Genomic DNA, 27162 nt, shown 5'->3' with positions numbered 1-27162 from the left:
GGGGTGTTTCCTTTTTAGAAGCAAATGGCGGCTGTGGGAATATTGTTCCTCGTAAGATTACTGAGTTTGGTGCTTTGCCCTAGATGCAAGCTTGAAAAACTGAAGAGGTAGCGGGGGAAAATGGTGACACCAGTGAAGGGAGAGAAGTGAGGGATTTCACCATCATAAAGAGTAATGGGGAGGGCAGAGCTAACACGCTTTGTTCAAAACCAGGTCTGGGATTCCTCTGACACCTGCTCTTTTAATCAAGCCTTTCTCCAGAAACTTTATATTGCACTGAGCATCAAGTCTCAGCATCCTGAACTCCTGTGCAGGCAATGATAAGCTCAAATGCAATGATAAATATCCCCCAAAACACACACACACCATATTTACTGTTCTTGGTGTTTCTAAGATAAAAATTAAACAGAGTATATTAATTTAAACAAACATTATTCCAGACTACATCATCCATACAAAGACAGACAGAAGGACACAAGACCCAGAAATCAAGGTAAAAAAAGAACCCCCCTTTCAGATCCTCCTTTACAATGGCTAGCTTGTCTTTCCCTTCAGCTCTGGCCTGAGTCTCACCTACAACGATGCACCTGAAAAACCCAAAGTGCAAAGACACCTCCATGGACATCACCTTTGGATTCCATTTTCTCATTCAGATGCTAAAAAAAAACTCCACCAAAACCCAAAAGTTTCCTGTGCACACCCCGTTCCAAAGTCCTTGCTTTGCCTGGAAGCAGCACACCCCAGGTGAGTGGCAGCCTGCTACTGCTTCTGGCAGCCAGCTGGGGGTGATGCCAGTGGAATGCTCTGCTTGGGCAGCCTTGGTAGAAGGAGTCCTCTCTTGGTCCATATGGAGCGGTGTGCAAGAAGCAATGGCTGCTTCTGAGGCAGGATGCTGCTCCCTGCCAGTGCGGATCACGCAGGTCTCACAGGGAAAGCTCTCTGAGGAGGTGAAGTTTGGGCTCTCACAGACCCCCAGCCCTGGTTTCTCCACTGCTGGCACCAGGACGGACAGAACTGCTGGCTACCTGTGGGACACAGGCAGGCCAAGGCCACCATCAGCTCCCTGAGTGCTGCCAGTCCCCTCTCAGCCAAACTCAGGCTGCAGTCACGGCTGACCAGGCTGGGGCTGACACTGCAAATCAGAACGGGGCAAGGTTTATTCCCAATCCCCAAATTCCAGAACAAGGCACATTCCCCAGAGGGATGCGTGGCTTTAGCATTGCTGAAAACACACCTTGTTCCGGGGGTGGAAGGGCACTTGCCTTTGGGGCAGGGGTGCTCCCAGTCACACAAAAGTGGGTTTAAGATCGTCTTTGAAATTCACCACAGGCTGGGGCCCGCCATGGTGCTCTGTCTGGTGATCCTCGCAGTCACTGGGCTCTGTGTCCGTGCTGCTGCTGTCCAGGGAGCCACGTGGGCTCTGGAAGCAAACCTCGCAGCAGGGCCGGTGGCAGCCATGAAACATCTCCTCAGAGCTGCTGCTGCTGGAGTCAGAGTCCGGGTAATAGTACAGCGAGCGCAGGGAGGGCGCAGCAGGCCCCCTCGGGGTGCCCTGCCACCACCGCTGCTCCTGCGGGATGTGCGACGAAGCACGCTGGTGCTCCGGCCATCCCAGCCACCCCTCTGGCTGGAGGCTGGCCTCCCGTGGGATGGCTGGAGGGGATGGTGCTGGGGGCTGAAGGAGCCCTCTGCCAGACACGTCCCCTCCCGTTCCCTGGGAGTTCTGTCCTGACTCCCAACGGCCCCAGCTGCCCACTTCCTTCACCCTGCAGCTGGCACGAGGGGATGCATGTCCAGGGATGCGTGCAGGGGCAGGAGGCAATGGGATCCTTCGTCGATGCCTTGCCAGATAGGGGCTGAGGGGTGTATGGATGCCTGGGTAGCCCTCCTGGCCCACCCGTGTTTGTTCCTGCTCACCTGAGGTGCCCTGGTTGCCAAGTGGGGGTCCTGCAGATAAGGCTGGGCTGTAGATTTTGCCATCCAGGCTTAACTCTTGCAAGATTTCCCACAGCTTCTCGCTGTTTACATAGCTGACTTTGGGGGACGACTCCCAGGCTACACCGGCTGAGTTGTCCTGGCCTGGCAGCTGCTCCAGAGGCTGCCCCTGCACTGCAGGTGTCCCGCACTCCTGGACATCTTTCAGGCCACGTTCCATGCTGTCCCCTGTATTAAAAAGCAGCACCTGAGAGCAAACAGGCTCCTGGGTTGCACGTTTCTGGAGGGCCTGAGCATTGCTGCTGAGAGGTGATGCACCCAGCGGGCAGAGGGGCTGCCACCCATCCCTCTGTGGATCCGGGGAGCTGCAGTCCCCTGGTGCACCCCCAGGCTGCCCTGAGCTCCAGGTGCAGGGAGCTGCTGGCAGCGCACCGGGGTCGCAGCCGCTCTCCGCAGACATCAGCCTCATCAGCTTCTCCTTGGCGCTGCTCACTTGCTCCTGTAGGCTTTCGATCACGGCGTTTTTCTGTGTCAAACAAATAAGCCTGTCAAGTGTGGGGTGGGCAGAGGGGAGGAAAATGCTGCTAATTTGGAAGCAGGCACTGCCAGAAAACAAATCACGCCTCTCTGCACAGCAAGAGCCAGACCGGCAGCTTGTGTGACTTCAGCCTCCCCTGCAGCCCCCCAGATGTGTGTGGGGCTCACTGGGCAGGCAGCTCTTCAGGCTGGGGTGTTCCTGCCCGTGCAGTGCAGGTGAGGGAGCAGGAGGCTTGGGACTCTTCTGAGACAGAGCATCTCCCCTCTAAATTAACCATGTTTGACAAGGCTGTGGGAACCAGGCTCTCTTGCACTCCTCTCAGAGATTTTTTAAGCCCTGCAAATTATGCCTAAATTGTGGTGCTTTGGAGTGTGACAAAGCAGCCCTTCCCTTCAGGAAGGAAGAGGCTGGTGAAGGATCATCACTGTGGACAGGGGTGTAAAGAATGGCTTCCCACCCAGCAAAGCCTTCAGCCCACAAAAAGGAAGGGGAGAAGCTGAAGGAGGGGGGCTGGCAGAGCCCCATACCTCGGTGAGCAGCTGCTTCATAGAGTTTTTCTCCCCTATGAGCTGGTAGAGCTGCTCCTCGCTGTACACTGAGCGGCAGCTCCTGCTCGGGCTGGTGAAATATTTTGCCATGTGGCTCATGGTTTGGCTTTCTTCTTCAAAGGCTTTCCACTGCTTGAGCTGGGGAGTAGAAGAGGGTGTTATCCACAGAGCCCCAGCCGCCACAGCGGGAGGCAGGCACAGCTCAAGTGCGAAGGAGACAAAGGGATGGAGAGGGGGAGACAAAGGCTGGGTGTGACGGGGGAGCAGAGACAGCCAGCCAGAGACGGCTGGGCGAGGGGCTGCAGTGTCACTTGGAGCCTCCCACCCATCTGAGCCCTACCCTGTTCCTGGCTCCAGCTTTTTATGCAGGAAAGGGTCAGTGCCTGGCTGCACTGAGACTGCTGAGCACACTGAAAAAGCCCCCTCCCTCTTCTCCCCACTCCCTGAGTCCATGACAGACAAAGACAGTGTCATGCATGCCCCCTTATCCCTGAATCACTGGTGACAAGCTGAAAACCAGCAATGTTTAGTATCTGTTTTCTCATCTGGTGCCTGCCTGGAAGCCTTGTGCAGCCCAGCTCCAGCTGTTTATCGATCTCAGATGAGCCACAGAAAAGCAAGCCCATTAGGAAAAACAAGATAATGAATTAAAAGATCCAAGTTAAATAAAATGTTCAAGGTCTCCAGGCTCCCACAGAAAAATGGTAAAGGCAGAGTGCAAGTACAGCTCGTCAGCTTCTCCACCCTCAGCTCAAGAGACCTGGCTTGGCAGAGCATGGCCAGCAGGCCTGGTGCTCACCAGAAGAAGTTTGGATCCTTGCTCCTAAAGGCTGCTCATCTAAGGGCTTGGGGCTCTGCAGTTACACTGCCTCAGCTGAGGCAGGAGGGGACCTCTGGAAATCATCCCAACTGCCCTGCTCAAGCAATGTCAGATGGAGCAGCCTGCTCATGACTGTGTCCAACTGGGCCTTGAGTGTCTCCAAGGATGGAGACTCCACAACCTCTCTGGGCATTCTGCTCCAGTGCTTTACAACTTAGACAGAAAAAACTCCAGCCTTTTCCTTACGTTTAAATAGAATTTCCTGTGTTTCAGATTGTGTCCATTGTCCCCTGTCCTGTCAGTGGATACCACAGAGAAGAGCCTCGCTCCCCCTTCCCTACTCCACCCCCATGGATATTTATATACATTGCTGAGATCCCCTGAGCCTTCCCTTGCACAGATGTGCTTTCGTCAACTTCACCTCTTCCTCCCTTTCTCACCTCATGTCCTTGAGCCCAAACATCCCTCCAAACATTCAACTGAGTAAATAACTGTTTCCTCTCCCTCTAACAATGGGAGCATTATTCCCACTAAGGGGGTGGCCAGGCACACCAGGCTGCTCCTGGAGGACACAGGAAGCAGAAGTGCCTCACCTCACCACAAAAGGCTTCCTTTAAACACCTCCTCCTCCTCCTCACTTGTGGCAAAGCCCAGCTTCCTTCTCCAAAAGCGCAGAGGAGCACAGCCTCCCCTGGAGACCACCAGCAGCAAAGAAGTCTCAGAGTGGTTGGGCCATCTGGATGGCTGCACCCGGCATCTTCCATCTCTGCCAGCGGCAGAAGCTCCTGGTGCAAGTGGGCATGTGAGGTACAAGGAAAGGGCAACTACACACAGGACAGATCCCATCACCTACACGGAGCAGGAGGAGGAAGCCAGGGGCTGCCTCGCCTCAGGGGTGCTGTGTGGCCATCACCTGCAGCACATTCCTGCAGGAGGGTTTCTGAGCAGCAGTGCTGCACTCCTTGGAGACTTTCCAGGACATAAAGGGGACAAGGGAGAAGAAAGCTGGAGATGGACAGTGTCCACACAGTGGTAGGACAAAGGGGAATGCCTTTAAACTGAAAGAGGGTAGGTTTAGATTAGATGTAAGGAATAAATTCTTTGCTATGAGATCCTGGAACAGGCTTGCCCAGGGAAGTTGTGGATGGCCCAGACCCTGGAAATGTTTAAAGCAGGCTGAATGACACTTTGAGCAACCTGGTCTGGTGGAAGCTTCCCTGCCCCACAGCACGGGTGTTGGAACTACATGATCTTTAGGTCCCTTCCAGTACAAACAATTCTGTGATTCTTTGAGACTCAGGGAACTTGCTTGGGGAAGCAGAACCACCAGGGTGGGGTGGGGCTTGGAGAACGAGCTCTGCAGGTGAGTCCAAACATTTGGGGAAAAAATGCAGGAGAGTGAGTGCATTGATGCCCACAGCTGCTTTTGTTAAACTCTGAAAATGTGCCTGTTTCCAGCCAAGTGACAGGACAGAGGTGGCAGCATACCTGTGGGACAAAGATGAAGCAGTTGATCGTGGTTGTACACACAAAGATGCCTCCAGAGGTAAAACCAAACAGTAAATTGTGCCAAGTCCGGAAGAAACGGTGAACTAAGCAGATAGTGCCAGCAGCCAGGAAAACGAGGTTGACCCCGACGATGAGCGTCAAGGACTGGTTGACTGGTGAGGAGCTGACGTTGTCGGTCAGACCAGCCAAGTAGGTCCCATACAGCAGGAGGATACTCTGGAAGCAGAAGAAAGAGGTTTCCAGAGTGTGGAAAATTCCAGCTGGATGGTGTCAACCCCCACCTCGCACCAAGCCCGGCGAGCTCAGATGCACTCGGCGCAACCCTAATTAATGCTCTTTGAACTACAATGCAGAGCTGGAGCGCGCGGTGACGCCAGCAAACACCTGGCACGCTGTGCAGCCGGCAGTGGGGCTGGGGACACAGGGCAGCACTGGGGGCACTGCTGGGCACGGGGGTCCCAACCAAAGGGCCAAGAGTCAGAGGTCATCAGCAGGTGCTGCCACAAAGCAGGGGATGGGTGGGACAAATTGTGAAAAAAGCCCCTTGGGCAGCCTTTAGCAGGAGAAGCAAAGGCAGACAGACAGGAGGCAAAGGTCTCTGAAGGGAGGCAGCAGTGGGTGCCATCTAGGAGCAACAGCATACCTCTGAAGGAGCAGGGGAGATACCCAGAAGGAATTCAAAGAAGAAAGCAGGGAGAAATGGAGGTTTAGACTGGAGGGAAGAGGATGTATTTGGTGCCTCTTTAAATAGCAACAATCCAGGAAACTACCAGGTGCAATTCTTTTCCCTCCCTTTGCTGTTTCCTGACTCCAGCAGCAGGGAAGGGCACAACAGAAGTGCTCTGTACACAGAGGCTCTCCCTCCCCCCAAGCAGAGCAGTTGTTTCAGAGCAGGCTGTCTCATCACCCTGCTCATCAATGGTCTCATGCATGCATTTTTCCAGTGTGCTCAGGATAAAACTACCCATCAGGATAAGCCTGTCCTTCCCAAGGTGACACTAGCTGGAAACACCAAGTATTTTTTGCCTGCCTCCACAGAGCTGAGCATGGTCTGCCTTCAGGATCATTTGGAAATACCATCTAACAAAGTCCCAGGTCCTGCAAGGACCTGGAATACAGGGAATATGACCTGCATTATTCCTGTGCTACCCAGTAAGTGTCAGCGTTTTACTAAGAGCCATTGTTATCCGGGCATCAAGAAGTGTGAAGCGAGATGCAGATGTTGTTTAGACCCTTCTGAACCCCTCTGTGCTGTGGCTGGTTGATGACTGTGATGGCCACTGCCAGGGTTAAAGTCTGGAGGGACACAAGCAAGAGAGGTTCATGTCCAGATTTCTGGTGAGACTGCCAACTTCAGAGCAGCACAGAGACTCGAGGTGGGGTTGAGAGTGAAACCTGCCTTGCTGGGAACTGGTGCCTGGCCCTGCTTTGTAGGATCTGCACTGGATCTGCACTGGATCATAACTGTGTCCACCATGGGGCACCTCCAAACAGCCCAAAGGCAAGCCAACCCCTAAACCCTGAGCAGGAAAAAACCAGCACCAAAGTCCCATTTAATTCATACACTCTATCTGGGACACAGACAACAGCGCTGCCATCTCATAAACTAGGACTCTCAGTAAGCACAGGAATAAGTGGCTTTGTTTGTTTGTTTGTTTGTTTTAAACTTGAGCAGAGGACTTTGCTCCTAATTCCAGGCATGTCCTTGGCAAGTCATTTCTGTTCATTGCTCTGTGCCAGTAAAACCAGGATGGTACACTGTGTCTTCCCAAAGGGCTGAGCACATTAATGCTGTGGATGCTAAGAAGTGCTATGTAGGCAGAGATAAAGCCTACTCTCATGTTAGTGTAAATCCAGACTAACTCCAGAGAAACCACCAAGGAAGTACTCCATGACCCCCAGTAAGTGGTAAGGCCAGATTCAATGCAACATTAAAAAGATTACTGGGAACGGATGATGGGGATGTTCTATTTCCAAAAGGATTTTGTAAGGGCTGTAGGCAGAGACATTACCTCTCTAAACCCTAACACAAACTGGAGACAAAATCAGAGGTGGAGACAGCACTGAAAACCCAGGTAACGACTACATTCCCTAACACCAAAGGACTTTTAAGGAGAGTCTAGATTAATGTCTTTGAAATTAAGTGTAGAAGGACTTGGCTGTGTTGTGAGGTCCCTTTCTGCTCTTTTTCCTATGATTCTGGGTAGACGGTCAGTGAGTATTACATTACAGTGAATCACAAAGGAAGTGCCTCTGCTGCATGCAGAGATTAAGCCAGTCCCAAAAAAAGGCTGTGATCTCACATGCTTCATCAACATCAGCTTTCTGAAATGTGTCCAGCCTCTGCCATACCAGAGACACATGAGACCACAGATAATTACAGTGGTAATTATACCGACATAGTTACATCAGTATAACTAACACTGCTGGAAAAAGACTGGCCATGTGCAGAGATTCACCAGTGAAAGTGCACCTCAGAGGTATCATTAACCTGATAAGCATCCTGTAAAGGTGGGGACCAAGCACTTGTCATCAGCACCTCCTTGGTTTGAAGTCACAGGACTCGGGCTGAGCCACCTGGTGTGGCCTTGGCAGTGGCCATTCACTGGAGTCTTTAGGGAAGGAGTGTGACATAAAGAACAGCAAGATGTGAGTTTCAAGAAGTGAGATGGACGAAGCACAGGGGTTGCCAGGAGAGATCTGGAGAGACTGACTGTATGTGCACAGTGTACATAAAGGAGATGGTGAGGCAAGGAGAAAGCAGCTAGCAGGGCTTTCACCCTTCCCAAGATGGGAAGGGCTGGAAATGGGAGGGCTTACAAGATGAACAGGAGAAGCCGGGATCTGCAGCGGGCATCTAGCTTGGGCAGGCAGCGAAATGAGAAGCGCTGCGAAACAGTTCAGGCTGAAAGACAGGGAGGAGGTGAGATATAAGGCATGAAGCAGTCAAGAGGTTACGTACCTTAAACCCTAAAATGAGAACGAGCCAAAGATCGGAATAGAGCGATGCGCAGGACTGCACCCGGCTCACGGAGCACGTCATGCCCTTCTCTGTTGCCTGCAAGGCAAGGGAAGGGCAGAAGAGAAGGCTGCAGCCTGGCATAGACCAATGGGAAGATGCATCTAAGCTGGTCTCCTCTGTAAATTTCTGAAAGGAGAGGTCAAAGCTGGGGCTACCAGGGGCAGAGACTTAAAGCAAGAAGATTTCGGCCTTCTGCTGCCAACAGGGCTGGTTAAACATTTCTCTAAAGCAGATGCCTCAAAGCCCTCCTGTGTCATGCAGGTGATCTGCACAGGCCTGGAAATTTTGCAGTGGACTCTCGCCTCTGTAACAGACCAGACATAAACCAAATCCAGAGTGCCCAGAAGGTTTTCTGCCTCATTTTTCTTTCTGTTTTTTCTCAAAGATCACCTCCAAATGCCTGGCCACCCACCAACTCTGTCCACAGAGTTCACTTAGGACACAGCAAATCCCTGCACCACTCCTCCTCATCCTTTTACCCGCAGTGAGACGCTGAGGCTTCGGAAGCACTGCACTGGGTCAGAGAACACCCATGTCAAGAGCAAGACAGTGTCTGCCAGCACCAACGCTGCCACCATGGCCAGCAACTGCAGGTCTTTGATAATCTGCAAATATGCAAGAAGTAGAAGTTACTATAAGGAACAAAGGGACACCAATGACCTCAATCCCCCTGGGACCCTTTCGGTGGTTTCTTTCAAGTGACACATCCATCCTACTACTTCATCCAGAGGGGTGTCCAGCACCTATATTTGAGCTGGCCACAAGGTCTCTGTCTTCAACTCCCGAATTCTTGGAGACCTAATCAGGCTTGAGGCCAGGTATGCCTCATTCACACCTGCCTGATGGTGTGAATAGCAGGTAAACCCTATGAGAGAAAACGGTTCTTCCAAAACACAACTAGTATCCCTTATGAGCATATCACCAGCAGAGACAAAAAGGGCAGAGAAAAAGGGTAGGATCATCATTTTGCAAGTTTAACACAGATCCTAGTGTGAAACAGGAGTCCTTGCTGGTACCCAGTTCACCTGTAAACCCTCTTGTCCCATCTTTCATCTAAGACCTACTTTTTTCACTGCTGGAAAGTAACCACTGGAAATGTACTTTTTTGTGCACAAATTTCCCATTTCCCTCCCAGCTGCTGAATCCCTGTCCTTAAGTGCTGAAGAAGAGTGCCCAGCACTCCCTTCCTGCCTTCAAGAGCAGATAGGATACCTCTGGGGATGGCCCTACATCAGATGCTTCTGAGGACACCTGATTTATTTTCATCCCACTACAACAATCAGCCCAGACCTGCACACAAACACTGGTGTGTAGCATAATGAAGGCATGTGGCCAACGTAAAATGAGAACACTGCTCAGTGATGGGGCTGGGACTCCACTGGGGAAGAGTGCCTGGCAGGGCACCCACTTGCCTGTAGAGTGGGAAAGCTCCTGCCTCATTGTATGGGAATAAATGAAGGGCCCATTCCCAGCCAGGTGTGAAACCAGACCTGTGACTGTGGCATCCATCCCTGCCACGTGCCAGTTTTATCTGCTGTCCCACACTGGTTTGGGACTCGCTGGTGTTTGCCCTCCACGGGCAGTCTGCCCCTTCCCGCCTCAGGGCTGGTACTCACCACCCGCTTGTCCGGCACCCGCTGGGTGAACACCTTGTAGAGCCGCCAGCTCTTGCCCAGCACGGGCCCGAACACCAGGGAGGTCCCCACACACAGCAGGCACAGCCTCACCTGCCAGGGTCAGAGCGAGGGGGCTGAAAGGGGCCCACAGGGACACCCTTCCAGCCGGGGGGGGCAGTGAGGATGGCTGGAGACCTGTCTACAATCTTCTGAATTCTGGAGGGTGGTGTCACATACTAGAAAGCCGACCACAGGGTGAAATGAATTCAAAGGCAAGTACTTCTCTGTAGGAGTGCCTGCTGCCTACCTTTTCCTTCCCATCCCTAGAGACTCTCATTGGAGGGGCAGGCAGGGAGAGACAGGCTTGTGAGCAGCAGGGGCACAGAAAGTCTCAGCACGCATAAATCACTTGCTGGCATCTGTTAATTATCCTCAGCCCTCCGCTGGCTGAGCAGGATGCAGGGATGCAGGATGTGCACGGTCCCAAGTCCCATTCCCCCACATGGGTACGTGCCCAGTCCTCAACCTAGCAGGGCATGGGGGTTCATCACGCAGGTGAGCATTCTGAGGAAGATCTGCTTGCGGCCAAAAACTCACCCACAGCCTCACAGCACCTTTGCTGTGTCAGGCAGTGGTGGGTGTGTGGAGGATCCCATCTCCCCTTGTGCTGCCCTCTGCCTGTTGCACTTCTCCAAGCCCAGCAGCCTGCCTGCCTGCAGGACCTGTCCCCCGGGGACCTGCCTCGAATCCCCTCCTCTGCAGATGTGGTTTGCAAAAGGAAGCGAGGGCCATTCAGACAGAAAGTGTCTGGTTGTCTTTTGCATATGTGAAAGCCACAGCCCAGCTGAGCAACGTGGTGGCGACAGGCTGTGGCTGGGACAGAGCGTGTACAGGTGACAGCTGGCTGGGACAGAGCACATACAAACAGGCCTGTACATGAGTCAAGGGGCCCATCCCAGCAAAACCCACACTCACCTGAATAAGCTTTTCCATTGAGTCTCCAGATGGCAGGCTCTGCTCCTGAATCCCAAAGAGGTAAGCACTTGTGTAAGTCAAGCCACTGCCCAGCAGGGTCACAATGTTGAGATTGGGGCTGGACATCTTCACAATCCTCCAGGAAACAAAGCAGGGAATGTGGTGACAGTTACTGAGCACCATGACCTGGCAGCACAGGGTGAGGTCCCTTACAGGGATGATGACGGTCACAAAGGGATGCTGACACTGTCTACTTCCAGCCTGTGCTATTCACCACTGCTCCAAAAGTTCAGCCATTACTCTATGGTCCCATCCTCTCCCCTTCCTTGCTGGAGTGCTTCACAATCCTTCAAGTGTTCATTCAGCCCTATGCCAACACTTCTGCTGCAGAGGGGCAGAGGTGGAAAACCACACTAACACAGCCCAGGGTGACTGTCTCCAACAGTAAATTTTGGGTGCAAAGGTTCCCCCAGGAACAGGCACTTCCCACTGCTCCGTCCTCTGAGGAGATACCTCCACACTCAGCACAGTCTCAACTTCAGGAAGCTGCCAGCAACGTTCAGGTTACCGTCTCCCCTCTGTAATTTCACCTCATCACTCATAATCCTGTAACTGTATTCAGGGAGGGGAGAATCAACCCACTGATCTCTCATGACCTGTCACCCTTCCCCAGCAAGCCCATTGAGTGAAAGCTGCACCTCCTGCCATCCTCTCCTGTAGCCCTGCCCCTTCGAGTGGCTGCCAAGTCATGACTTTTCTCTCTCCTGGAGCTCCTCCCTGGCTTGCTGTCTTGCAGCCACAAAGCCTGCGGTTCAACCTGTCTCTCTCCCTCCCTGCCTTCCTCACCATGTCTCAGCCCTTGGAGGAAGATATTCACCAGCTCATGCTCACAGCTGGAGCTGGGAAAGGTCTCCTCTGCCCTCCCAGGCTCAGGAGGCAGACCAGTATTTATTTACTGCAGAGCAAATAAATAACACACATTGCTTACAGCACGTTCTGAGAACATCAATTAATGTGACCACTGAGCTCAACACCACTCAACAGTAAATGAAGAGCTCCAGACTGGGATGCAGCTGGGATGCAGGTCATGCAGCTGCTGCAGCACAGCAGGCACGGGGCTCTCAACACAAACCCTCATGGGCAGGACCCTCCCCACTGCACAGTGGTTGTCAGGAACATTAAATTCCTTAAAGCCACCAGAGAAGTCAAACAACATCAGTCCAGGCTGCACCCAGATGTACACCTCTGTGCAAAACAATGGCACATGGAGAAGGCACTTTGCCAGGTGAAGCCTGGGCAAGGGATGTATCTCTGGAGGAGGAAGCAGTTGAGATACCAAGGGACCAATGAGTCTGAGGAGAAGGTGGCAAAGAGGCAGCAGAGACATCCAGAATTGCTGAGGAAGGCTCAGCACTGGCTGAGACAGGTTGAGCTACGAGGCACTGCTGAGCCTTCTGCTGGATTTATGCTGCCTTCAGGGGAGCAGGATATTTTATCTCCTCTGTGCAGACTCAACAGCAGCAAAAAATGTCTACACTTCACCAGCAGTTTCTCTCACCAGTGAAGATCATGTTCCCCACGAGCAACCACCAAGAACAAAAAGGGTTATCAATATCTTCAAAGTATGAGTGGCCAACAGCAGGAAGGTCATGGCGCACTGTGGGGAATATGATGGCCTTGCTATGGAGCTGTACTGCTCAGAGCGATGCTCTCAAACATGTGGAGCAGAAATGAGCTCTCTTTTTGCCTGCTCCTGTTGATGGTTTCACTGAGTAGCACCTCCAGGATGAGACCATGCATGACTGTCTGTGCCAGAGGGCACCACAGTCATAGAATCATTCAGGGTGGAAAAGGCCTCCAAGGCCATCAAGTGCAACCTTTGCCCAAACACCACCACAAGAACTAAAACACAGCACAGAGTGCCACATCCAGTCTTGAACACTTCCAGAGAGGGTTACTCCACCACTTCCCTGGGCAGCCTGTTCCAATGCTTGACAACCCTTGCAGTGAAAAAATTATTCCTGGTGTCCAACCTGAACCTCTGCTGATGCCATTTCCTTTCATCCAGTCTACAGCTCCCTGCCTTGAGGAGGAAAGGAGCAGTCCAAATAGGACTGGCTCCACCAGTGATCAAAACTCTGTGTGATGGAAAAAGCTGCAACACCCCTGGCATTACCCTTGCTTGCCCTGTGCTGCTCCTTCAGGCTTACACCCTCCTGATCCCTTAGCTGGTCACCAGCTCAGAGCTCGGTCCTGAAGAAACCTGACTCTGCTACTCCAGCTCAGGGGAAATCTCCCAGGAGAAGAGGGCTGCCCTTACCTGTTTTTCCTGAAGCGAATTGTGAAGATGAGAAAGAAGAGCGCTAGCAGGACTCCTCCAGTCAGGAATGTCCACACAACTCCCAGGAGACCAGCAGAGAAGGATGGGGAGCTCTTCGTACTATGATCAAAAGATGTCTGCGGGAGGCAAAAGGGATAAGGCAGGAGAGGACATTGCTGGGGCTCTTAGCAAAGGAGGTCCCTACTCCAGCATGATCGCTCCCACAGTTATCCTGCTCAGCCAGAAACCACAGCTCCCAGTAAAACTCACTCTGGCACCAGACCAAGTCCTGCAGGTAGGGCCACTGAGGTGTGTGTGGACAGGACGTGTGCTCTGTCACTTGCTGAGTGCTCAGGAAGACACGGCAGTCCAAGAGCCCTCTTCTTACGGCCAACTAGCAAAATCCATAATGAAGCTGTACAAGTGATTCATAAACCTCAGGCAGCCCTGCCTCTGGGACATGGGAACGTGGACAACAGTTCCCCACTGTCTTCTGGAAAGAAGTCTTTGGAGAAAGGCCCTGTGGTGCCCCAGCTGGTATCATGCTTCTTTAGATGCTTCTTGGCTCCCACCCTTACCCCTCCCCGCAGCAGACAACTGATCAGCTGGCGAACGTGACTGGGAGCCAGCAGCAGAGCTGCCAGTCAGAGCAGCAGCACAGCAAAGGGGGTGTGACAGCGTTTTCCAGAGGTGACACACCCAGCTGGAATCCACCTGTCTCCCAGCTGGCTGGAAACTAACTTGGTCCCAGGCAGAAAACTGGCTTTTGAGGGACACTCCCAGAGCAGGTGTGATGGAGGCACCTCTCTCCTTACACACAAACCACCTTACGGGTTTAAATCTCCATTTAAAAATATTCTCTGCTATCTCCTTATTAACATAAAAGGGATAAAACGATCCTACGTGAAACCAGAAACGCTGCTGATCTAAAGTGCTCCAGCACTTTTAACAGGGTATGCATGTCTGGGTTACTGAGCTTTTTCTTTCCCTTAAAAAAAGCATCACTTTAATAAAAGTGCTGGCACATCCCCTTTAAGGGGTGGGGGGAAGGAGAATGAGGTTTGAGCTGGGATCACACACCTCCTCACTAATTTCTCTGGTGCTGAGTCCCTTCTCAGGTATTCCTGCATCCAATTTCTATTGCAGAAGACTACTTTTCCTGACAGCTGACACTGCCCCGAACTCCCAATTTTTACTTCAAGGTCTGAGCTGTTTCTGCTTCCAACCTTGCTAGAAATAAATCTTCAGGCACAATAAAGGCATTTGTTTAGAGCCAGTGCCTCATGTCCCTCTTCCCCGGCCAGGGTTCATCTCCTCTGGGTGAGCAAGAACAAGGCACAGCTTGCAGCATTAAAGCCACCACATAATTCTTGAAACAAAAACGTGTTGCTGCCACACGAGCACGGCTGATCTGCAGGCTCCTGGCAGCTCACGTGCTGGTGCCATGCTGGTCACAGGGCAACTGGGAAAGGCAAACCCCTGCCTGGGAGAGACATCCAGCTGAGAGCTGCTGCTGCTGGGATACAGCTGCGTGCACATCTCAGCCTCACTCTGCAGCAGCGTGGAGGGATCCCTGAGAGAATACTCATCTCTGTCCTGAAAACTGCTTCGCACCTCCTCTTCCCTCTTGCTATTCCCTGGGGAGCCTTTTGCCTCTCTGGAAAATGAAGACCACACCAGATGGTGGAGATGGTGACCCAGCTCAGTCCCCCACTTACACCAGGACTCTCTGTGTAAAAGCCCCATCATTCAGCACAGACCAGGCTCATTCTCCCTCCTGCCTGGAGCTGACAGGGCTGGTACAAGGCTGCAATTTCTGTGTCCTGCCTGCTTGAGCCCAAGGGTAACACTTGGCTTTTACCACTGAGGTGAGCAGGGCAAACTCAGCACTCTGGGGCTTCTGCACTTCACTCCCAGATACACCCACCAACAAAATCTTTTCACCTCTGGCTGCTGTCAAAAGTATTACTGCACCCTCTTTCCAGGGATCAGGAATACCCCAATGATCTCCACTTTTTCTCTCCCACACACCCTCCCACCTGACTGCTGTTTCCCTGGATGTTGATGCTACTTGAAGTTGATGGAGCGCTTTGTTGGCTGCTGAGTGGAGTAAATCCTCGTCCTGGCAGGGGGAATATTAATTGTAAGCTGGCTGCCAGAGCCAGAGGAGCCAAGCAGCTTACGGTCTTTTAATTAAAGGCCCATGGTCGTGCAGGACGTGATGGAGAGCCGAGTGGGCCAAGCCTCACCACTCCATCCAGCAGCCTCACGTGGCCTCAGCTGCAATTGAGTGCATCCCAGTGTCATTTCCACCGCCTTGCTGGTGGAGGGGGGAGGGTACATTTATTACAGATGATGACTTTTAATTAAATCCTGCTCTACTCATATTTGAAAAGCACTTTGAAGTTATAGGGGACAGGAAAGGTCAAGGGCAGATAGGGCCATCCCAGGCCAATCCTGAGCAGCTGGCTGACACATGGGAGGGCTGCTTGACATGACTTGGCTGTTGTGGAAGCTTTCTCCCCTTCTGAATAACTGCTGGGTGTCACCTAGACTGGGCATGTCTTGGAGACCAACCAGGTGACAGTGTGCTGCCTTCAGCAGGACTGGGATTGCTTGGCAGCTGCAAGCCCCTCTTCATCCCTCCCCCAAATCTACTTCTGCAGAGCAAACCTCATGCCCCAGAGCAGTCCCTGGTATCGACACATCCCCTGCACCCACACGTACCACTGTCAGGGTGCAGAGCTCCTGCAGCGCCCGCTGCGGCTGCTCCCGGCTGCCAACGCTGGAGCTGCCATCGCAGAGCTCAGAGCAGTTGAATCCCGGCTCCATAGCACATCCTCAGCCGTTATCCAGCCGCTCCTTTGCCCTGCTGGAAGGATGAGCGTTGGCCTTCTCCAGTGAGGAGAAACCTGTGGCACACACCACATCCCCTCCACCAGCAGGAAAGGGCTGAGGGTAGCCCGGGGCTGAGCTTACCCAAACTGATGTGATGCACATCCAGAGCCAGGACAGGGAGTGCCCCCTGCCAGTGTCCCTCGGGGTGTCCTCTGCAGTGAGGAGAGTCACCTCAGCACCTGGGCTCCCACGGTGGCATCCCCAGCACTGCTACACCACCCTGCAAAGCAACACCTGCGGAGGGTCACAGTGGCCCCCAGCCCCTATATCCCAGCTGGGAGCTGAAATGAGATGCTGTGCTGGTCCAAGAAAGAGCATGGCACCCTGAACCTGCTGCATCTTTCCTTTGCAAATGCATTTTCCTGCACTGGAGCAATTTCAGGGTCATTTTGCAAGTACCTTCCCTGTGCTGGCAGTGACTGCTGGTTTCATGGAACACTCCTTTCTTCCAGCAAAGAACCAGCCAGTGAAAACAACAACAAACATCAGCAAGTGTTGCCATTGCTTAACAGGACCTACACCCAGGCCTGAGCAGAGGGGAAGGCGCTTGAACCCGGTGTTTTGGCTGACTCGGCCCCAGGTGCAGCCTGGCCACCTGAAGAGCTGGCTCTGCTTTAAGGAGATTCAGAAGCCTGACACCTCTGTGCTCCCCTCCCTCCCAGTGCTCTGGCTGCCAGGTATTGTCCCTGCTTGCTCCTGCTCCTTTTGCACCACCTTTGCTTCTGCTCCCCCTTTCATTTCTCTTTTTGGTGTGGATTTTAATAGGCCTCATTACCATTTTAGACATGAGGTCATACTTATCCTCAAGCATCCTTACTCAATTACCATTGTCACCGGGTTTAATTAGCTTCCAGCGCACGGCCATAAGCAAGCCTCCCGTCGTTAGCAGCTGGGGAGGAGGCACAGTAGCTCGCTCCCTATTTGCTACTAACAACAGGTGGGAGGAAAAAATTATCCCTATCACGCTCCTCGAGGCTGCTCCCTGGCTGAGCATCCCCTGTGCCTGGCCAGTGCTCCATCCTTCCCTGTCACTGTTCCTGACACTTTGATGCCCTCTCCTTGCAAGTCCTTTCTTTGGAAAAATTCCTGTCATTATGTGAGCAAAGAAGGAGTAAATTAAAAAGAAGCATTGTCACCAGGACCTGGTCCGAAACCTGATGTTTGTCACGGGGCATAATGGGGATTCAAGTGCCAGAAAAGCTGCAGGTATTGTTCTCAGCTCGAGTGTAGACTGATTTTTCAGCCTTAGAGTTGCTGCTTACAAGTCCCAGCCCAAGAACATCAAGGTAAGTGGGCTACTTGTCCAAGATTAGCAGACTCACCTCTGAAGCAATGACCACAGCTCTCCTGCTGGCAGAAGCCTCTGTGTACTGCAGGCCTGGGCACCGTCCTGCCCCTGCCAGAAGTTCCCCCAGTATGAGATCAGCTTGCTGTGTCCTGCAAACACAGTATCACACATCAGCCAGACTGAAGATTTTACACACAGGGTGTGTAAAGACATGTTTTCCAAGAGTGCTGAAGCCACCCAGCTCCATCAAGCCTCCTTCTCTCTAGCTTGTAACAGGCCATGGTGGTGTTTCCCCTCTGCAGCAGGATCTTCCTCTGGAGTTCTCATGCCCTCCATAGCTCAGGCTGAGTGACTGGAAAAGCCATGGCTGCAGGAGATATCCAGCTGCTGCAGTGAATGCCAGGACTGCTCCAGTGCTGGAAGTGCAGCGGAGAGGAGACAGGCTCCAGCTGAACAATTCAGAGACCAATGGACAGTGTGGGGGGACTGGGTGGGGACAGGGGTGGGGAGGGGCACAGAGCTTTGATGCTGAGAAGACCTTGAAGGTGAGCACTGCCCAGCCTCAAGGGGCTCAGCTCCCCCCGTGCCCCCAGGTGGGTTTAAAGATGAAAACCTCTATAACTCCTTGTAACCTTCTGCCGTGACAGAGGGGGAACACACCTGGCAGGTGGGCCACTACCCAGGCTGGAACGAGGCCAGCAGGCACAGCCTTCCTGTGGCTCACAAATGGAGGTGTTACCACAAGGAGCACCAGTCCAGCTCTCATCCACCCAGCAGGGCACTCCTTGGAGGAGGGCAGAAGCCCCTTGGGGTCTCCCCAGCCCCCACCCCTGCATTCTGCAAACGACTCCCACACTATGTTGATAACAAGCCGGGGCCAATTAGTGTTCATTAGTATGCAACAAAGCAAGCACCAGTGCAGTTGTCGCTGAAAGGCAACAGGCATTTCCAGCCCAGCTCCTGCCTCTTGTGAGAGCTGGCAGGAATGCTTGTCTGTAGCCTGGAGAGGATCCAAGGGGGACCAGCACTCTGGGGGGTCACTGACCTTCAGGGTGAGGCTGGGCAATGGTTGTCAGGACAGACAACAACACAGGTAAAACCCCATATCCTTAAAGTGTAAGGGTCTGTTGAGAACAGAGACTTGTGGGGTTTGGTTTTTTAGGGTTTTTAAGACCAAAATGCCAACCAGTTCCAGTGGATGCCTTCCAGAGCAGAACCACAGAACACCTTGGGTTGGAAAGGACCCAACAGCTGCGCTTGCCTTGCTCTCCCCTTGCTGCCCTCAGTCTCTGTGGCCTTGTACCTGCGGCTGTTTGGGACACAGTGGAGAGAATTCGGCCACAGAGGAGCATTGGCTTGCACAAAGACAAGATCCAAAAAGCCAAAAGGCGATACGAAACAAGTGACTGGACCACATGAAAAATACTAGCACCATCATCTTCTAAGATAAAAGGGAAGCACTGACTGCTAGAAACAGTATTTGGATAAAAGCAATTTGTGGTCACCTCAATGGTTGATCTCCAGGCCAGGAAAACCTGTTTCCTTAGATCTGTTGAGACCCAGGAATACTTAGCATAAAATCATTTAGGCTGGAAAAGAGCTCTTAGATCATCAAGTCCAACAATTGACCCAGCACTGTCAATCCTTCCACTAAACCATGTCCTTAAGCACAACATCTACATGTTTGTTGAACACTTCCAGGGACAGATCCAGAATCACAGAATCACTAAGCTTGGAAAACACCCCAAAGATCACCGAGTCCAGTACCTAACAATGCCAACTAACTGTAGACTAGCACATAAATAGCCCTCAAAATAGATGCAATTGATGTCATCTAAATGCACATCTTGACTCTATCACAGTTTCTCCTTCCCTTTCAAAACATCTCCTTTGGAAAAAAAACCAAAACCGAGGAAAAAATCCTTTAAAGAAGCTGAAAAATCTGTGCAGCATGTATAGACCCAGAGCGGGCAGAAGGAACTTTTCACCCCAACAGGTTCATTTTGATGTAGTGTTGAAAGAGTGGCTTCTTCCCAAGGGTGACATCACTGCTTGGTGAATCAAAAGGTGGAAAACCAAAGATGTCAAATCACAGACAACAGAACAATCGCATTCAGAAATGTGCCAGTCTTCATGAGCTCTGCAATCCTGTCCGGTCACACCAGCCCTGACAGAGAAATGGTACATGCACACCTCTGCAAGGAGCACATCTGGAGAAACATGTGCTGAGAAGAACTTTTGGGAAGGTGGCTGTGTGGCCAGAGGCAGAGAAGAACAACTGGGCAGAAGGAGCAATGTGCAAAGAGCAGAGCCATTCCTGCTGCCTCAGGAGAGGAGCAGGAGACCTGGGCTCACCCATGGTGGGTCTGTGCTGCTACTGCCAGTCCTGGTGGGAGAGGGAGCTGTGCTGGTGCGGAGCAGCCCCGGCTGACGGGACACGGGGCTGCACACTGACAGCGGGAAATCATCCGGATAACTGTGCCGGCAACACCAACACCGCGGGATGGGGTTTTGCAATTCAGAAATCTGGCGCTTCCGAGACAGGCTCCTGCTTTTTTCTTCTGCTCTTCTTGTCCAACAAGATCCCTTCTTGTCTGGCCTGAGAAACCTGCAATATTGCCATCCCCAAGGCAATCAAAAAAAGTCTCAAGCCAGACTTACTGCAACACCCCCCGCGATGAAGCTACTTAAAAACTGTGAGTTAAAACACACAGCATATCTGAAGATTATTTTTAATGTATATTTAAAACTTCAGCACCTACATTTTAATGTTTTCCCCTGCAAACAGAAAAGGAAAAAGAGAGAAAACCAAGAAACCCTGCTTCTCACATCACTGTAAAACCTGGGTTACAAAGGCTCAATTCCCAGGAACACTGGGAACTACAAAGTTGTCACCCTTCTTCTCAGGGACTGTCCTGTGCTGGTGCTTCATTCTGCTCCTGTTCCTGGGATTTCTAGAGCCACCTCTAGGCCCCTCAGATATCTTCATACCTCACAGATGGACAGCAAGCTCAGTGAGGATAACCACCAGGAGCTGCAGGATTCCCTGCACACAAAGGAGGGAGATGCAGGACAAGGCTCTTTTGCCTCTGCATGCATGGGGAGGTCACTGTGTGACCGAAACCTGAAATTTTGTGTTGACAGAAGATAGGTGTGATTTTCAAGCCTCCTACCATTTTGGAAACCATGCCCCAACACCACTAAGGCAATAACTTCTGAATGTTGGTCTTACTGCTTGTTTGTCCACTGTAGCTCCCTCAGCTTGGGAAGATGGCACAAGGTTGGCACATTTAGCTCTTCCTCTGGACTTTTTAACTTTATAACTGCAGGTTGAATACCCACATGGCTTTTTTCAGTTCTGTGGTTCACATTTTGAATGAAAGAAACCTCCATGCAAAAAAGTCCCCCCAAAAAACACATTACTTTTTTTGAACCACCACACAGTCCTGCGAGGAGCTGACTCACACTTCTCCCACTAAGGAGCTGATAAGGCTTTTAACTCTCTAACCATAATTGCTACACAATGACAGGCACGTGAGAAACAGAGACAGAATAGATTGGAGATGCTCAGTGGAAGGAAAATTAGGAGGGAATATCAAGAAGCATAGGGAGCATGCCACAGATGAGGCCAATTTGACCAGAGCTGATGGGGAGGTAAAAAAACCTCCCGGTTTTTGCCTCCCCAAGGTGGTTGGGAGTCCTGGGGTGGGGACCCCACTGCCCCTCATGCCGAGCTCATCCCTGCTTGGCCTGGCAGGCTCCTCACACAGAGCCAAGTGACAGCAGGAAACAGCCAGAAAAGTCCTTCCAGCCGGATTTTAGTGACACCGTGGTACCCCCAGGTAGAAGCTCACCTTCCTGCAGCCAGTGAGGGAGGCAGTGGCATCTCTGCTGCGAGACAGCAGCCTCACCACTTGGGGCCAAGGAGGGCTCAGCTGCCTCCCCCAGAAAGGGACAGGGGACATGTCCCAAGCACTGCTCTGAGAAGGAGCAGTGCTGCTCCAATGCCCTTCCCACGCCCAAACCTCTGCCCACAGCCAGGGGCTGGGGTGCATAATGGCCCAGCGCTGTGCTGCATGCACGGGAAGGACACACAGAGGCTTTTCACCACTTCAGGAAAAATCCTGGGTTTTCTTTACTCCATAACAACTTCATTAATCATTTCATTTATTAGTGGGAGACCACACCCGTAGGTGTTGTTCTGCCTCCACGGGATAACCTCCCTGCTCATTCCCAAGCCCTGGGTCAGGAAGGTCTCCATCCCAAGTGCTGGCCGTGTGGCAGATGACCTGAAAGTGGGGTGGCAGGGGCTGCCTCTCCAGAAGCACACAGCCAATCTCATGCTGCACTGCACCTTCGCCACAAAGAGGCAGAAGCAGCCAGGGCTGGCTACAGGGCCAAACTGCATGGCCACCATGCCCCATGCCTGCAGAAATGCAGCTCCTGCCTGCCACTCTGCCAGGCACAGCCACAGAGAAGAAATGTTGGAGGTGTGCAAATATCCCCAAGCCTCTGCTTCACAATTTGCCCTGGTAGTTGCTGCAGGCAAACCATGAGCCCCCTCCCTGTGCCAGGCTGGTCAATCCAGAATCCCTGCCACGGATCCCACCCATATCCCTGCCCCAGAGAGGCTGGCACTCTGTCACAGGACAAGGAGGCTGCAGGACTCCACTGTGGCTGTGTGACACTCACCCTTTTCCACCAGGACGCTGATTCAAGGCACTGTGAGTGGTGCAGCATTAGCAGGTCTCAGGGCTCTGTGCCTGTTCCTGGTGCCTCTGTTGCCTTTCTACCTGCTCCCATCCATCCACATGCATGAGCTGCCTCAGAAAGCTGTCTTTTCCCAGGCCATTCCCATCAAATGCTGCTACTTTCTCCTTTGGGCATGAGCCCAAATATGCTGCTGGAGGCACAGCTCAGCCCCAAGCACCACTGCTGGAGGCTCCAACATCTCTTCCTTCCATCAGCTCCCTCTGCCTTCAGGGTGTTAGCACCAGCCTAACAAACGGGAACATGCCAAACAGCCTTACAGGAAAACGTAGCCTGCGATTTTTCTGTCTTAACTGTACCATCTTTAGAGAGCCACCATGAATAAGAGGTAAAAAAGCCTGATGATTTAGAATTTTGATTTACAAGGGAGATAGATCTACCTTGTGGTTGAGGTGTGTATGACTTAATTAAAAGCAGAAGCTCACCCCCACTGAAGATGTTTGCTGCCGAGCTATCAAATGCAGAGGAGGAAGAGACCTCAGAAGGAATATTTCCATAAAGTTATGTTTCACATTAGGCATATGCCTTCAAGAGTTCTCCCTTTCCAAAGCTGGCAGAATGCTTCAGCTGCTCCTTCATGCAATCAGACACCATCCCCTCACAGCCCTCACAGCCCTCAGAGCACACCTGTGTTTTCACAAACAGGGCTAGGATGGCCAGGCTGCAAAGCCACACAGCCCCAAGCATGGGGACAGCTTCCAGCCCTAACAAGGTCAGCATGTTTTTTCTCTATTTAACCTTTTTTTCTTTCAAATTTGGCAGGATTTTGGAAATCAAGTGACACATTTAGTCCTTAAAGAGGCAGGAAAACAAGTACTACAGCTCTTTCACCTTACCCCTGATGACCAAGCAGCAGGGAATATTTTCCCCTACGAGACAGATTTGACTTAAGGCTCTGAAATCCAGAGATATCCACGGCCCCTCTGGCTCCCCTCCCGGGTACCACAGGCTGCCAAACTGCACCCAGTGCTGCCCTGCTCAGTCTCTTTGCTGGGCAAAACAAGCCCCCCACCAAGGGGCAGGGCCACATCAAGGTTTCCACGAGGTCTGCCAGCCTGGCTCCCTGCAGACAGCGGTGAGGCTTGCTCAGGGGTGGAGAGGGGCAGCTCCGAAACTGGAGGCACAACCAAACCCGTGTGGAAAGTGCTCCTTGTAGCCTGTGTCAGCACAGGGTCCGCAGCAGGAGCGGAGCCTGCAGGGCCCCAGCACCAGGTGGGTGAGGGGACGGGGCCAAGGCCGCATTAGAAATGCCGGCTGCAACTCAACACTGGCAGCTCCCGGTTACCCGGGATCCGGTTCCCTTGGCCTCCTCCCTGCCCCTCTGAGGATGCAGAGCACCGTGGGGCAGCGGAAAATCCAGCTCTGGGTCCAGGAGCCACCCCTCCCCGAGAGGTGACCAAGCCCTGGGAGTTGTGTCACGCTCAACTCTGGCAGCCAAGGAGAAGCACACAAGCTGGGTCCTGGAGTGTTTCCTGGGAGGGGGCTCGCACCCCCTAGCAGCATTTTGAATCCAGGGCACACAGGTCCCTCTCTCTCCCTGTCCACCCAGCAGGTTGCTGCACTGTGGGGTTGGTTGGAACTTTTCTTCTCCTCATTCTGAACTACAAAAGGCACACGGCTCGCCCAGGTAACAGCGGTTTGGTTAGCACAAACTGACCCAGCGCTGCAGCTTCTCATCTTAGCATCCCGCAAGGCAGCCCTTTCCTATCGCCAGGTGCCGGCAGGCTCCCTCTCCCACAGGCGCCTTCCGGGGGCTGCTTGGAACTTTCGGGACGCTATTTTCTGGACAGCTACAAAACAGCGGCCCAAGCCCGCCCCGTTTCGAGCTCAGGGGCGCACTCCGGGCACAGCCAAGCCAGCGAAGGGTGGACGAGGAGCTCCGCATCCCCAAAGCGCTCCCAGAGCACGGCTCCGTGCCGCAGGGCGGGAGCGCTCGGGGCTCCCAGCCCATCCCGCGGCCCCGCCGCGCCGGCTCCGGCCGCTGCACCCCGCAGGCTGCGGGGAAAGGGGCACGGGGGCACAACCACCAAAGCGAACAGCGCCAGGGCACGAAAGCAACTCCTCGGGTAACCTGGGCGCCCTCGTCTCAGCCATCCCGCTCGCAGCCCCTCTCTCCCCACAGCGCGCCCGGCGGAGCCCCCGACCCACCTGCAGGGACGGCACCCGTGCCCAGGCTGCGGAAACCTGCGGGAGCCGGCGGGAGCAGCCCCGCAGCCGCCGCGGGACGCGGAGCTCGGCGCCGGCGGCCGCCCCTCAGCCCGGCCCGGCGGGGGCGGGGGCGGGAGGGGCCCGGGCGGCCGCGCTCCTCCCGCCGGGGCGGCGGCGCCGGCCCCGCTCCCGTCTCACCCGGGACAAAACTTCTCGGCAGCCCAGGGAAAAAGCCCAGGGGCCGGGGCTGTCCGGCAGCGCTGGACCCCGTTCCACGCCGGCGCCTTCTCCAGACAGGAGCAGCACCGAACCCTCCCCAGAACAGCCCCGGGCCGGCAGAGCGGGACCCCCGGCGCAGCCCCCGGCTGACCTGGCCCCGCCGCCGCAGCCCCTCAGCGCCGCGCCCCCGCGGCCGGGCGCTTCCCCGGGCCCGCCCGGGAACGGGCCGCCCTGCTCGGGTGCTCCTGAGCTGAGGCAGCACAAAGCCCCACGTCTGTGGCAAAACCGGCCCGAGAAGGTGAGTAAACGCGAGGGCGGCCAACCTCGTGCTCCGTGACCTGCTTGTGCCGCCCCATGGCTAGTGGTAGCCAGCGTGACTCCTGCAATAGGTATGGATGTCTGTGGGAGCAGCACTCGGTGCCTTGTGGGCAGACCCACCGTCACTCTCAGCATCCCCGTGCTGACTCTTTCCTTGTCTTGCCTCCCACGGTCCTGCAGCTCGCTCGCATCAGCTTCGTGGTCTCTCCCCTCAAGACATCACTCCATTTTACTGGAATTTTTCCCCAACTCTGAAAGTCAAGAGCTCTGCTCCGTCGTTTCTCTCCCAGCCTGCAGCAAAATGCCAGGTGCTGCTGTTTGCAGACAGCTGTAAGGCTGTGCAGGTTTTCTCTCTTTACACCGTTCTGTTTACCTCATTTGCCCGACTCTGCCAGGCCTTGGCACAAACAGTGCTAATTTTTCACTCCTGCCCATTCTAGACCTGCAGAGCCATGGACCAGGGGCAGCTGTGGTCTGAACTGGAGTGGAGAGGTTTGCACAGCACTGCTGGAAACAAAGGGTGACCTGTTCCTTCCCACGCCTGGTTAAAGCATCCGGTTTGCAGCCTCTGGTTCTGGCAGCAGCTCCCACTCCCCTTTATTAGATTTGACTGATATTCCAGAGGAAAAGCTGCCGTAGGACCGCTCCCTTTTCCCATCCTCCTCAGAGGTGAAACAGAAGCACATACCTTGCCCAGGGAGTCTAACACCACCCTCCAGAAAGTGTTTTTTAGCCTGGGCAGTGATGGGTGATGAAGGCTCAGCAGGCCCAAGGGTCACATCCAGAGTGGGAGGAGGAGGTAGGAGCCTTGTGACTGCCACATACAAAGGAGAATGAAAAAGCCTCTTGGAAAGCCTTGGGAGACCAAGGTCCAGCGATTTAAAAGATGGAGACCCGTGGATTAATTCTGAATTTTGGCACTGAAAGCAGCCCTCCAATTTGCAGGGCTGCAGATTATCTGCAGCTCACAGTGGCTATAACAAAGGTCCCCATATTTCAGTATCTCTGGAAATCTGATCTCTTTTAAAACACACAGGCTTGGACTGAACTTCTGGTCTTTTCCTCCATAAAACTAGGACCATAAGTAGAAACATCTCTCAGCAGGAAGTGAGGGGAGAGGAGTGAGACCCGAACTGTTCACACAGGAACAGGAGTGAAGTGCCTTATTTCTGGTTCCTCCCAAAGCTAGCAAAGAGCATTCTTGTTGCCCCACTGACTCAGCCTATTACTAAGCACTTTGTAAACTGTGATAATGAGAAATGTGAGAAATGGCTACTTCGTTCGTGCTTCAATTTTCTCCTGGGTTTTGTTCTCAAAAAAAAAAAAAAAAAAAAAAAAAAAAAAAAAAAAAAAAAGAGCTTGGTGGGTATGGACAGTTCCTTGGCAACTGTTTCAGACATGTGGATATGCATCGCCTCTTATTCCTCACCCAGCAGCAGCGGGACCAGAACCTCATCCCAGTGAGCTCTGCAGCCCCCACAGGAGCTGGGACATCCTTCTGGGTGTCACTTGGCATTGTCAGAGAACATGCAGTTGCAGCCAGGATGTTGGGGAATCTGGGAAAAATGCCTGGGTGTTTTGTCTGGAGGCAGGATAGTGCCTGCTGCACTACAGGTATGCACCCAAAGGAGTGGTGCTGCCAAGCAGGAAGAAATGGAGGTCTGGAAAGGCACAAGTGAGGGCAGACAGCCCATAGTTAAGGTGAGCTGTGTTACAAACTCTGCAGGGACAAGGCCCCTGCTGCACCCAAGGGTCCTGCTGTGCTTAAAGCAAGGTCAGTAACCCCGTGTTGGGAACACATCACCCCATGCCAGAGAATAACTGGAGCCCAGCGGCAGCATGGTTCAGCTAGAGGCTGGGTCCTAGGAAGGGAAAGCAAAAGCTGAACTCATTTGAAACTGCCAGGGGAGGCAGGATGCAATTTTCTCTGTCTTCATGTCTTTTCTCAGTCCTTGCTCTTTTTAAAGATCCTGTTGAAGAGTTGGATTGCAGAGTTCCCTGGAGGGCTTCAGTATCCGTCTACTGCCTGATAAGGACAAACCAACTGCTCATGCCTCTTCACTGCTGCTGTGGCTCTTCACCCTTAGCACCTTGTTCATCCTGCATGGAGCTACTTACACATTACAGCTGCTGGATCTCTTGAGGGAGCAGTGATCACCTGGGACACAGCACCTCATTTTGGAGGTCTGGCCCATGTCATTTGCTCCAGGACATACACAATGGTTGCATACTTGTTTC

General features: G+C 53.1%; 1 protein-coding gene across 13 annotated transcripts; it reads right to left on the bottom strand.

Annotated features, from left to right (window-relative positions):
- GPR156 (G protein-coupled receptor 156) lies at positions 1 to 27162 on the bottom strand. Of its 13 annotated transcripts, XR_010079939.1 has the most exons (13): positions 25045 to 27160; positions 17504 to 17618; positions 16263 to 16415; positions 16011 to 16155; positions 13284 to 13420; positions 10964 to 11099; positions 9989 to 10099; positions 8852 to 8977; positions 8313 to 8498; positions 5330 to 5566; positions 3001 to 3159; positions 1235 to 2461; positions 1 to 1132 (listed from the first exon to the last, which is right to left on the bottom strand). XR_010079939.1 is itself a non-coding variant. In XM_063394038.1 (12 exons), the coding sequence occupies exons 4-12, from the start codon at positions 16113 to 16115 to the stop codon at positions 1286 to 1288; spliced, it is 2373 nt and encodes a 790-aa protein (XP_063250108.1). In that variant the 5' UTR covers positions 16116 to 16155; positions 16263 to 16415; positions 17504 to 17618; positions 25045 to 27159; the 3' UTR covers positions 2 to 1285. The 13 variants fall into 13 exon arrangements, 12 of the variants coding, with proteins under 12 accessions (XP_063250118.1, XP_063250108.1, XP_063250112.1 ...); XM_063394038.1 differs by having other exon boundaries at positions 2 to 2461; positions 25045 to 27159; XM_063394042.1 differs by having other exon boundaries at positions 2 to 2461; positions 16011 to 16152; positions 25045 to 27159.

Source organism: Prinia subflava, chromosome 3, assembly GCF_021018805.1.
Source record: "Prinia subflava isolate CZ2003 ecotype Zambia chromosome 3, Cam_Psub_1.2, whole genome shotgun sequence".
In the NCBI taxonomy this organism is placed as follows: Eukaryota; Metazoa; Chordata; class Aves; order Passeriformes; family Cisticolidae; genus Prinia; species Prinia subflava.
The sequence above is the reverse complement of the archived record's forward strand: the minus strand, read 5'-3'. Positions and strand labels throughout refer to the sequence as shown.

Excerpts from the sequence above, each read along its gene's own strand:
- GPR156 (XM_063394038.1), bottom strand. The coding sequence starts at position 16,115 with ATGGAGCCGGGATTCAACTGCTCTGAGCTCTGCGATGGCAGCTCCAGC. Across the intron at positions 13,421-16,010 it reads AGCTCTGCACCCTGACAGTG|ACATCTTTTGATCATAGTAC; the intron begins GTACGTGTGGGT and ends TGCCTCCCGCAG. Across the intron at positions 5,567-8,312 it reads TTCTCATTTTAGGGTTTAAG|AGTATCCTCCTGCTGTATGG; the intron begins GTACGTAACCTC and ends TTCTGCTTCCAG.